Source organism: Podarcis gaigeae (assembly GCF_964106915.1).
Source record: "Podarcis gaigeae genome assembly, chromosome: 15".
In the NCBI taxonomy this organism is placed as follows: domain Eukaryota; kingdom Metazoa; phylum Chordata; class Lepidosauria; order Squamata; family Lacertidae; genus Podarcis; species Podarcis gaigeae.
The window spans coordinates 14,742,932-14,756,090 of record NC_139692.1 but is presented as its reverse complement, the minus strand read 5'-3'; the positions used below and the strand labels follow the sequence as shown (position 1 = coordinate 14,756,090).

General features: G+C 44.2%; 1 protein-coding gene across 2 annotated transcripts in view; it reads left to right on the top strand.

Moving 5' to 3' along the window:
* The window catches only part of KIRREL3 (kirre like nephrin family adhesion molecule 3), a 761,495-nt gene that overhangs the window by 582,828 nt on the left and 165,508 nt on the right, over window positions 1-13,159 (top strand). For both annotated transcript variants that reach the window (XM_083713549.1, XM_083713548.1), the window contains exons 6-7: window positions 2,043-2,200; window positions 12,132-12,282. In XM_083713549.1, coding sequence (XP_083569675.1) covers window positions 2,043-2,200; window positions 12,132-12,282 — 309 coding nt within the window. The remainder of the gene's footprint in view (window positions 1-2,042; window positions 2,201-12,131; window positions 12,283-13,159) is intronic.

Sequence of the window (13,159 nt, the reverse complement as noted above, 5' to 3'; positions counted from 1 at the left end):
CTCTCAGTGCTTGCACAATGTTACAGTAGACATTACAAGAAATAGCAGAGAAGTGATTCTAGGCAGTGGGTTCTTGATGACTCTTGTAACATCCCATTTCAACCTAAAATTGATGCTCCACATCCTCCTGGAACAGACACACAAACGGAGCTACATGAACATATTCACGGCTTCAGCTGCAAATGCTGTTGCCCAGTGCTCTGATTCATGTCTCAAATAGAATGAAATAATCTAGTTATACACCACTGTTCTTTGTTTTAGACCAAATCTCTTGCTTTGCATTCTGGACTAAATGACAGCTTTTGCCTCCGGCCTTCATAAAGTAATATGTGTGCACCTCAGCAGGAGAAGCCCGTCAGCGATGTGGTAAATAAATAAAGTGGAGGAAATATGTTATTGCTTTCATATCTAAAGCTCACTCAGACAATAAAGGTTCAGCAAAGAAAACCCATCCCAAGCCTAAACTGTCTGTCGACTACCTGCAGATACCATAAATGTCTAGTGTAGAAACAGTAATAGAACATCTGTGGAATAAGCTGGTACACTTAGTAATGTATTGAAAAGAAATCAGATTCTTTGTTCCCTAAATACCTTAGGCTGTTAAATATGATTGATTTCAACCAACAGCCTTGATGGAGAGCATGTCCCTTTGATGGCATCCACCTTCCTCTCCTAAAAACCCAGGGTGAGGAATCTTTTTGGCTATGCAGGTCTGATCCTCAGACATGGCTGAGACAGTCCTGGGCAAAGAGGGTAGGAGCCTGGAGCCGTGGGGGCAGAAGGCAGAAAGAAGGTTAGATCATGAGGACACCTTTAGGAAAAAGTAGGAGGTGTTTAGAAGCAACAACAAAGAACTGGATCTGGATCTAGCAACCCCAGTGGTGAGGTAGGAGAGCTGTAGGAAGTTTGTTATGGAAGCAGGATCTAGTGATGAAAAGAGGACCCAAATGAGTAAGGGACTCACTGTTTGGAGATAAGACTCACTCCGGGGCTGTGAGGATCCTGGGGACCTTGGGCAGCGATAAGGAACATGTCACAGCATGTGTAAGTAAATGAATAAATACTAGGAGGTAGGAATCAATCAAACTGAATAAGATTCAACTTCTTCACATGTTCACCCTTCCAGCTTAGTACAGCCCATGTAAGTTATACTGGGAATGCAGTAAGTCCAAATCACTCTTGCAATAACAAAATAAGAGGGTGCACACCTACATCACATTTGCTCTCCCTCTCCTTGTTTTGTTGTAACATGTGAAAAAATAAAGGAAGGGGGTGGGGCTGAGCAAGTGGGAGAAATAAGCAGCCGTGTTCAGCATTCCCATGCACTCCAAAGGGTAACCCAGCTAACCACAAAAACTTTTTTCATATTATTTTTAAACTAAATAAAAAATCTGTATTCATAATCTACAATAAATCCCTCCCCCATGTATTAGTTTCCATATTCGCATACCAAACTGGTATTCACACCCTGCACAATGGAAGCTTCTTCCACAAAAGCACACATTTCAAGTTCTGGATGATTTAGTCCCGAATAAATGCACATTTTTCATTTTGACCTCAAAAATCAGGAATTGTGTGCACTAGAATAACAGCAGCACCAGACAAAAAGTATTGAGTTGGGAGAAAACTCACCCTCTGTATCACCCTTTAACCAAATGCCTTGAATGGGGGAACAAATATGTGATCAAAGCATGTTATACAATGTGCTTTAAATCCCTTTGTGTACATCTCTTTATTGGGTTACAGGAAGTTCTCCATGTATGAAGTGCCTTATTATGAAACTATATTTCAATGCACCCCTATTGTACAACACCTTGTTATTGTACTGTTGGCGACATGGCTGGTGCTGATGCTGCCAGAAGCAATCTTTCTTTCTTTTTTATGCCTCCTCAGCTTGGCTGATTCATTCTGCAGATCAAGTGTGGATTTCAGCATATTGTGTCATGCTTATTCTCTTGGATCAGTATATCCTGCCCTCTCTCTAATCTGGTGGGTTTAGTTTTGAAGCTCATAAATTGCACCAGGCTCTGTTTTCTCTACAGTGCCTCCGGATGATCCCATAATTATTGGAGGGCCCGTCATTAGTCTGCGAGCTGGAGATCCTCTGAATCTGACCTGCCACGCGGACAATGCTAAACCAGCAGCATCCATTATTTGGATGAGGAGAGGAGAAGTAATAAATGGAGCAACCTATTCCAAGGTAAGGGTCTGAGATTTGGAATTGGGGTCAGGGTGGGTGTCAAAGAGGACAGCTAAGGCCCACCCAGGTGGTGATGACTTTGCTGACCTAGAGATGGACCTTCACAGGGAGAACTCAAGTCACATTATTAGTAAAAAAAAAATATTTCTACAATCTTCCATCATGGAACTCGAGGTTCCATACATAGCATTCCCAAAGGGTCTTTCAACCAGGCATTGACCCAGTCCAGACCCGCTTAGCTATGCTGTCTCAAATGCCCTCACATCCTAGACTGGGAGGACTTTTTGTGGTGGGACAGAGATATATTCTCCCTGTCTCACAGCAATAGAATTCCAGGTCTGCAGAGTTACAACACATCAAGAGTTTGATGCTATCAGCTGTGGATTGAATTGAGGAAGGAGTTTTTATCACACTGTATTTGTTAATTTGCTTAACACTAGAATTCTAGGTTTGCTAAATCACAATACAGCAGGAGGTTCAATGCTATTTATTTATTTATTTATTTATTTATTGAATTGAGATCAATGATTTTTTCCCTTAAACATTTCACTGTATCTGTTAATTGCCAGGATATCAGCTGTGAATGGTTGCAGTTAATTACATGATTATCAATGCTTGTACGTTTCTGTGTTTCATTTGCCTCTGACCTCAATGTTTACAATCCCCATTGCCACAAACCAAGTGTGCGTATGCATACCTGTCTCTCAGGATAACACTTCATGCATCTGATGGACTGAAGTCCCCCAAAGCTTGGGCCATAATGAATCCATTTTTCTTTAAGGTGCTTTTAGATTCTACTGCACCAAAAACAGTAAAAGTTAGCAGGGTCGCCCCTCTTGAAAAAGAAAAGGAGAGGAGAGGGGAAAGGTAGAGGAGGGAGATCAGATCTCCAAGGTCATAACAAATGATGATTAAACACACACACACACACACACACACACACACACACACATATAAAAGCCCAGCCACTGAAAAGAGGCCCTTGAGGTATTGGGGTCCTGAGCCACATAACACTTTATAGGTCAAAACCAACACATTGAATTGAGCCTAGAAACTAATTGGTATAGAGAGAAGGGAACTCTATACTCAGTATAGAGAGGGAAATTATTATTATGATTTTCCTAATGATCAGAAACTCCCCTTCTACTATGTATTTTGAAAAGTGCTTTGTTTCTCTGTTCGCAGTGCATTTGGACAGCTTGTCCAAATTTAGCAACATGGCAACATGATTTTTGAGATCAAGGAGCGTATTTTCACCCTTGTTTAGATACATAAATGGATACCATTTTGACTCAAGATGGTGGACCGAACCTTTCAATACTGCACGGATTTTAAACCACTAATTTCAAAACTGCAGTCATCTTTGTTTGTTTGTTTCTTAGAATTCCCGAGCAACATTGGTTATAAGGCTGCCAGTGCATTTTAATTGCAGCAATAACATTACAAGCTTTCTCAGATGGCCTGAAACTGCCTCTGCATATGGGCAGAGGTGATGGCAGGCAGCTTGGTGAAATGGATTGCGAGCGAGCGCAGGAACAGAATTTTTAAAGCAAGCATTCTGACAAAATAAACATTATTCAGGGCAAAATGGTCTCCAGTGCAGGTGTGGAGGCCTTAGCCAGTCTGTGTAGCCTCCTTACGTTCCCTGCTGTGAGCTTGACACCAGGCTACAATTTCTCAAAGAGTGTTCTGTGCCCAAGTGCAGCATTTATATTAGTTTCTAAGAGTTTGTTTCCACTGAAAAGAAAATTCTTCTGCTGGAAATGCCACTAAGGTGCCTCTCAGGCAGGCGAGAAGTGCAAGAGCACAGGGAGCAAAAGAAACCACAGTGACCTCTCTGTATTTATACGTAACAATCACTGAGATGCCCATATCACCTTCATACCTTTCAAGCGCAACTTTGTCTTTGGCCATCTTGAAGTTTTTGCTACAGTCTGAGTGCAGATTTACATCCCTTTGCCAAATATTTGGAGAAAGCCCCTAGTTTAGTGGTAGAGCATCTTCTTTGCTGGACGCGGGTGGTGCTGTGGGTTAAACCACAGAGCCTAGGGCTTGCCGATCAGAAGGTCGGCGGTTCAAATCCCCATGACGGGGTGAGCTCCCGTTGTTTGGTCCCTGCTCCTGCCAACCTAGCAGTTCGAAAGCATGTCAAAGGTAAACGGTGTTTCCGTGCACTGCTCTGGTTCGCCAGAAGCGGCTTAGTCATGCTGGTCACATGAACCGGAAGCTGTATGCCTGCTCCCTTGGCCAGCAAAGTGAGATGAGTGCCGCAACCCCAGAGTCATCCGCGACTGGACCTAATGGTCAGGGTCCCTTTACCCTTTACATCCCTTTGCATCCCACTTTTGAGGGCCAAGCCCTCACAAGGCAGTTTAAAAAAATAAATCTACAAAAATAAATAAACATCAATGCGACAAGTATTAAAAACAAACCATTAAAAAGCACCTGGCTAAAATGTAGTAAGCCAGTGGCAAAATATTTGAAAAGCTTGATGGAATAAAAAAAAACTTCAAAGGATCTGTTTGAAACCCATAGGGGGGCAAATGAAACTTTTGGAGGAGGGAGTTCCAAAGATGTAGGATCATGACTGAAAAGACCCTATCCTTGGTATCTACTAACCTGGCCTCTCCTAGGACATAGGAACATTGGAAGCTGCCTTAGATGAAGTCAGACTGAGTCAGATGGGTCCACCTAGCTCAGTGCTGCCTGCACTGATGGGCAATGGCTCTCCAGAATTTCAGCAGCCCTACCTAGAGATGCTGAGATCTTCCACATGCAAGGTGGATGCTCTGGGGTACAGCCTTTCCAAGAAAGCAGGGCTGGTAGAAACTATGTGCCACATCTGCACTGCAAGGAGGCAAAGTGAAAGGGGTTATTTATGGTATCTCTGAGGTTAAGGCAGCAGAGGAGTAGGCCAGTTAATGTTATTTTTATGCCTATTTAATTGGATTTTAATTTGTACTACATATACTTTAATGAAGCACACACACATTTTTAAAATTTTAATATGTATTTTTATTTAACAAAATGATGACCTTTCCCGTACCTATGGAATGAAATGGACAACGTATTTCAATAAGCTAATATCCTCCCGTACTATGTTCCTGTCTCATCCTGCACATGGATTACTTCCTGGGAAAGATAAAAGGATAACTAATTCTGACATCAATTTCCAGATGTTTCAGCTTTCATGAACATCAGATTTCAAAGCAGAAGTGAGCCAAAGAGCTGGTAGGAATGTTGGAGAATTCCAATGAAAACAGAAATAGAATCTAAGATTTCCAGTGTTGAGTTATTTCTCCCATGTTCTTCCCACAATCTGGGCCCCAAGTACCTTACAGACTGCCTGATTCCTTATTCTCCATCTCAGTTGCTGAGATCCTCTTGCCATGGTTGCTTTCAGTTTACAACTGAGAGATATGTACCGGTAATTGATCACATTCCTCCCCATTTGCAATGTGTTTCTTTTGCACTAAAATGAGTGGAGTAGAATAATGCAACGACAGTGTAATTTATGTAGTTTATGTAATTTGCATAATTCATTACATAAGGTATGTAAATTGTGTAATTTTGTCACAGAGGACAGTGAGGTGCATAAAGTAGTTTTTGGCAGAAGCCGAACTGAAGCAAAATGGAAACAGTGCTGCATGCGGCTAATACAGTGCGGAAAGGAAAGCAGTGCCTTCAAACATCCCTAATTGTGCAGATCCCTTCTTGCAGCAGCAAGACCTATAATCTAAGAACCCAGTTTAGGCTGTCACAAGAGTCTTGCTCAAATGACCATGTGCAATTAGGGACCCTGAATTGAGTCTCCAACTGCACAGAGACCCTACATGCTTAGAATCATAGAATTGCAGAGTTGGAAAGAGCCACAAGGATCATCTAATCCAACTTCCTACAATGCAGGAATCTCTCACACAATGTGGGGCATGATCCCACAACCCTGGGATCAAGAGTCTCATGTTCTACCAACTGAGCTATCCAGCTAATAATAATAATAATAATAATAATAATAATAATAATAATAATAATTTATTTATACCCCGCCCATCTGGCTGGGTTTCCCCAGCCACTCTGGGCGGCTTCCAAAAGAATATTAAAATACTGTAATACATCAAACATTAAAAGCTTCCCTAAACAGGGCTGCCTTCAGATGTCTTCTAAAAGTCTGGTAGTTGTTGTTCTCTTTGACATCTGGTGGGAGGGCGTTCCACAGGGAGGGCGCCACTACCGAGAAGGCCCTCTGCCTGGTTCCCTGTAACTTGGCTTCTCTCAGTGAGGGAACCGCCAGAAGGCCCTCGGTGCTGGACCTCAGTGTCCGGGTAGAACGATCGGGGTGGAGACGCTCCTTCAGGTATACTGGACCAAGGCCATTTAGGGCTTTAAAGGTCAGCACCAACACTTTGAATTGTGCTCGGAAACGTACTGGGAGCCAATGTAGGTCTTTCAAGACCGGTGTTATATGGTCTCGGTGGCCGCTCCCAGTTACCAGTCTGGCTGCTGCGTTCTGGATTAGTTGTAATTTCCGGGTCACCTTCAAAGGTAGCCCCACGTAGAGCGCATTGCAGTAGTCCAAGCGGGAGATAACCAGAGCATGCACCACTCTGGCGAGGCAGTCCGCATGCAGATAGGGTCTCAGCCTGCATACCAGATGGAGCTGGTACATAGCTGCCCTGGACACGGATTTAACCTGTGCCTCCATGGACAGCTGTGAGTCCAAAATGACTCCCAGGCTGCGCACCTGGTCCTTCAGGGGCACAGTTACCCCATTCAGGAACAGGGAATCCTCCACACCTGCCCACCTCCGATCCCCCAGAAACAGTACTTCTGTCTTGTCAGGATTCAATCTCAATCTGTTAGCCGCCATCCATCCTATATTCATACGTTTGTGCATGTGCATGTTCTGTTAGGAACATAGGAAGCTGCCTTACACTGAGTCAAAGCCATAGCTCAGTACTCTCTACACTGGCTGGCAGCGGTGCTCCAGGATTTCAGACAGTGGTGTCTCCCAGCTCTACCTGGAAATGCCAGGGATTGAACCTGGGACCTTTTGCGTGCAAAGTAGATGCCCTGCTACTGAACCACAATCCTTTCCTAACACCTTTTTACCTTCTGATGAATGCACAGGAATCTTGAATGCGGCCAGCAGCCATGAACGCACTCAGTGCATTTTCACAGAGTGAACAATGACTAAAACCCAGCAACCTTATCATATTGTTAGTGAACATAGTGTGGGTTTTCAGTCTCATGATGGAGGGAGGTTGTTCGAAAAGCTGATTTGCATGCTGATCAGTTTACACTAACACTGGCCAGGGATCAGGGGCAGGAGAGGAAGGCAGAAACAAAATCCCATATCCTTCCTTTGCAAAATAAGATGCACAAACCGTCTCTTGGATTCCAGTCCTTGGCTAGCTGCGGCATGCTCTGGTCCAGGCCGCCTCTGTTGCCTGCCTGCAGCTTCATCTGCATTAGCCAGCCTCATCCTCCAGGCCTTCTGCTTGCTATCGGAGAATCCAGCATTTGATTTGCATAAGCGGTGTGACCTTTCTCTCACCGCCATCTGATTTGCCTGCAGTATTATAGGAGGATTCTTGCTTTATTGCACCCAAATCCTAAGACATTTCATTTCTCCTGCCATCAGCAATCTCTCAGGAAATGGCCAACGGGTTGCTGTGTACCAAAGCTGCAGGAGAAAGAAGGTGGATGTGAGATGTGGGGGTGGGAGTGGGAGTGGGGGACCACGGATTTTTAAAGCACTGCATGATGGCACTGTTTGTGCAGTGGCGATTTCAAATCCCTTCCCTGTGTTTCTCACAGAACATTTCCTTCGCACCCCCTTCTTGTGTAATCTTGATCAACACAACAAGCACACATTTCCTCTTCCCCAAATGCCATGTGGACACAGCAGAACAATTAAGTCCACAGCTTGACCTTGTCTCCTGGAATCTCGGGCAGCAGCCGATGCTAATTAGAACCGCAAAAGGCCTGACCTCCCCCCTCCTCTGACTTGGATGGAATTAATTCCTGTCTAGCCCATTAATATGCAAGTCTGTCAAGAGAAGGGCTGTGTTTTTTCTTCCCCTGGTTCTGGTAGAGCGTTTTGCATTTGGATGCTCCTCTGCTCCCCGCCTCCGCTTTTTGTAGGCTTGTTCCCTCCTGGAGGAAGAATGGAATGCAGCAAGCCATGAAAGTGAGGATGGAGAAAGAAGCCAGCATAAGACCAAAAGAACAGCTCCACCTACACTGTTTGAGCCAGTATGCCTTTCAGTACCAGTTGCTGGAAATTGCGGTGGGTGAGGAGAGTGCTGTCGCCCTCCAATTGTGCTTGCAGACATCTGGTTGGCCTCTGAATGGAGTGCTGGACTAGATGGTCCCTTGGCTTGATCCAGCAGTGCTCTTCTTATGTTCGTATGGGCAGGTGTGGCTCACACTCCTCAGTATTTGCCCCCCTACTAAGTTCCTCTTCCTGTAGGCTTGAATATGCATCCACTTGCCTTCTCGCTTAATCCTCCTAAAACCACCTTCCTATTTCAGTGCTCCGTTTCCTCATTACCAAAGGCTTGGGGGGGGGGTTGGCAACAGATTAATATTCTCTACAAATATTATAAAATGCTGCATGTCCCATTAAAAGTCTATTAAAATTCAATTAAAGCCCAGTTAAATAGCTATAAGCATGATGTTAGTCCATTGCCTGAACTCCACCATGCTAAAACCCAGCCCAGGTAAAAACATTCCCCCTGGCTTTGGAGGAATCAGGACAGAGTCAAAATGGCAGCAGGTTGGAATGGATAGCATGTGATTTGTGTAGTTCTTGTCAGTGCCTGTTTAGGGGAAGGGCCATAGCTCAGTGGTAGAGCATCTGCCTTGCATGCAGAATGCCCCGGGTTCAATCCCTTGCATCGCCGGATAGTCCTGGAAGAGGCTCTCTGTAACCCTTGCCAGTTGCTGCCAGTCTGTGTAGACAATACTGAGCTAGATGGATTAACTCAGTACAAGGCTGCTTATTATTATTATTATTATTATTATTATTATTATTATTATTATTATTAATTTGTATCCCACCCTCCCCGTCCGAGGCCAGGCTCAGAGCGGCTAACATAATAAAAACAACACAATAAGCATAAAAACAGACATCAATTAATTAAAATACATCTTAAAATTAATTCAGACAAGTTAAAATCTGGGCAGGTGGCAATTATCAGGGTGGAATTGAGAGTAGTTAATAATTGCCAAGACCAACTGTTTCCACTGATCATACAAGGACCTGTGAGCAGGTTGGGGCCTCCTTCTGGCTTGTTTTTATGTTCCTATTGTATGTGCTTTCCCCCAGTCCTTTCAGATAATGCCATGCCTGGTACATTGAGATCTATGTAGCTGCATTTACAAGGATGCACAATGGGCGGGTCAATCCAAAAGGCACTGAATGGAATGGGTACTATCAAAAGAGAGTAAAATTCCATTGCATGGAATTTCAGTCACTTCCAGATGGTTTAACCCTGAACTTCTCAAGAAAGCTCAGACTGGTTGGTTTTTCAGTGCCTTCAAATCGTGCTCAAGCTCAGACTTTCCTGCTTATCCAGGGCAAGGATAAACAGCCAGGAAGTACACAGTTGGGTATGTCCATAAGGTAGAGAAAGGGAATGTATTAAATGTGTGCAAGGGCAGTTGATCAAGATTTCCTGTGATTTCCAAGCTTCTTAAACAAAATTAATGGTTATTAGATAGGATATTGAGATGGAGCTTCCATGCTCAATGGCAGTATGCCTCTAAATACCAGGAGCTAGATGAGGACAGTAGCTGCCTTGGTGCCTTGCTTGTAGCTTCCCCCCAAACCATTGGTTGGTCACTGCTGGAAACAGAATTTTGGTCAAGAGCAGAGATGGTTAATATGTGGCCTTCCAGATGTTGTTGAACTCCAAGTTCCATGAACCCTAGCCAAGATGCTCAGTGGTCAAGGATAATGGGAGTTGGAGTCCATCAAGATCTGGAGGACTACCAGTTCCCCATTCCTGGTTTAAGTGAACTGTTAGGTCAGCCTTTTCCAACCTGGTGCTCTCCAGATGTTTGGGACTCCAGCTCCCATCATCCCTTTCCATTGACCATGCTGGCTGGGACTGATGGGAGAGGGAGGCTGCTTTGCTTTAATCCATCCAGGATGTTCTTATGTTCTTATTGTGGTGCATATGCAGTGGCTCAGAAACAAACAAACAGAATGTGTGTTTTTTAAAAAAAATAGCACAGTTTTAAATTGTTAAACCGTTATTTTAAAATTATAAATTGATTTTATTTGTTAAGTTGCTTTAAGAGTTCTTCTTTTGTACAAAGTGGCTGGCAACTTTAATAAATAAATTAACAACAACAATAGCAACAACCCTTCCTGGAACCTCATGGTGAAGGGCAAGTAAAAAAAAAAAAATCAAAATTGCTGCTGCTTCTATTGTAATTTTGCACATGCCCAGAAACACTCACTTCTCCAGCCAAACTGCATGTGTCCACAGAGAAGCATGTCGGTCGCAATCAAATTTCTCAGAGGCAGGGGTAGCCAGTGTCAGCCTCTCCAGATGTTACAATGCCCCCAGCCCCCATTTGGGGATGATGGGAGTTGTAGTCCAAACCCTCTAGAGGGCAGCACAATGGCTGCTGTCTCCCTGGGGCCTTACCAAGCCCTGCAGGGTCTCACAGTCAGAGGCAGATTTACAGGAGTGCAATCAGTTTGGTCGCTCTGGGTGCTGAGCCTCTGGAGCTGTACAGAGGACACTGCAACTATGATTTAGAAGGAGAAGAAGACACTGGATTTGGCATTGCACAGGGCACCACTGAAATTTGAGACCCCAAGGTCTGCCACTGTCTGCTTAGCATGGGATGAGAATAGCTTTATGAAAGGCCCAGGCAGGTGAGCATTACTGCCTGCACTTGGGCACCTGTCTGGGCTGAATATATCTCAATTCCCAGAGCCCGATGTAGCTACCAGGAAGCCAAGTGAAAGATTCAGATCAAATCTGACAGCAGATTAATTCTGTGCCAAGCCATGTTCCTGCTCCTCTCATAAAGCATTATAGGGAAGGCAAAGCTTTAGAATTCCAGCTCCCCAGCGAGCACACCTGGGCAACCTCTGGTATTTGGAAGTGTGAAGTGTTGGCTCTGGAGCACCACAGACATGGGTGCCCTCTTGATAGGCGTGAGAAAAAGCACCTTCAGTGCGGTGTGTTAATGAGCTTTTAAATATTCTATTTTATTCATATGCCTGGCCTGTCTGACTAGACAGGATTAAACGTGCCGACTGAAAGTGCACATTGGAATAAGGGACAAACATCCGAAATTAATGCAAGAGGGCAGATCTGGCTCCTGAGGATGTTTTTGTGTGTGTGTGTGTGTGTTTGGTATGTTATTTTCTTAAATATATGCATTTTTTTAAAATGCACATGCATTTCTGTAAACATCACTTGGTTGGAGAAGGGCACCTCAAAATTTGGAGTGGTCCTTTGGTTTGGTTCATATATTGTTGCAGAAACTGCTAATTAAGTAGGTTACAGGTAGACTTTGGAACTGCCAAGGGAGGTTTGTCTAACCACACCCCATCCCCCCCCCCAAAAAAAACATCTGATGGCATTCCAAGATGCATTTGGCATGTTGAGCTCTCACTTTTAATCTCCTTGTCTTGGTAATTGAAATGTTTTATCCGTTCCCTCTTGTCTCTTTTATAGTTAGCTAGTTGTGTGCATGTGTATTTTATTGTTGGGTTTGACAGTGTTCTGTTCGTTAGCTGCCTTGGGCATTTATTTTAATGAAAATGCAAGGAAATAGGCTTTCAATCAATAGGTGCAGTTCCAAAGCCAAAGGCTGGTCCTGTTCCAAAACCTGCAACACGTTGCTGTAGATCGGTCATCTCTTCCCCAAAGTGGTAACTGTTGACTTTTGTTTTCTTCTGCAGACGGTGCTTCGTGACGGCAAGAGAGAGAGCATTATGAGCACACTCTTTGTCTCCCCATCTGACATTGAGAACGGCCAGACCATCGTCTGCCGAGCTACCAACAAGGCCATTCCCAATGGAAAGGAGACCTCTGTCACCATTGACATTCAACGTGAGTATCACAGAATTGTAAGTTGGAAGGGACCCAGAGAGTCATCTACTCCAACCCCCTGCAAGGCAGGAATCCTGGCCACAGCTATCCCTGGGTGGGCTTGAACCACCAACCTTCTGGTTAACAGCCAGCTGCACTGACCCATTGCGCCACCTGAGGGTAGGTTAACTCTTTGCAGTCATCCTTTGCCATTTTATCTGGAAGACCTTTTCCTGTTGGGACTCATTCTGCAACCTGCACCTGCAACCTCATTTTACAGAATCTGTTGCCCCACCACTCTTAAAGCAACATCAAAGTAATCAATTTATTTCTTTGACGGTGAAAAACAAGCCAAGACTAAGAACAACAAAATATATTGCTGCCTTGGGGTATGCTGTTGTACTGGTTGAAAAAAAATCCCTTCCTATAAGGAAGAGGTCACCAGGCGCAGGGCTAGTGCTCAGCAGCCATTTCTGATATTTTACATCACTCTAAGTTTGTACTGAATTGTATTACCTTCCTGTGCACTCTGAGGCTTGTTGCGGGTGGGAAAGAGACTCCCATTGGTGCCAATGGTAGCTTTTTTTTCTGACCTTCCTTGTTGTGCGGCAGAATAATTTTCATCTGGCTCACAGCTGGGAATGGAAGGGGTAAACCTCACATCCACATGCACAGTAATCCTGATTTCAATCACTGCCCTCTCCCTCTGCCATACCTACCATTAGAAAATTATTTCTAAGAGGTGGGTAGTCTAAATAGGCCAATTTGTGATTGCCTTGATGGAAAAATAGACAATTTCTGAAGTGGAGGCTGGCCCATTATGGTAAATGGAGTAGTGCCCCATGGACCTCCATCTGTTCTTATTCAGCCCCCTGTTGTCCTCTTACTTACATCTGGT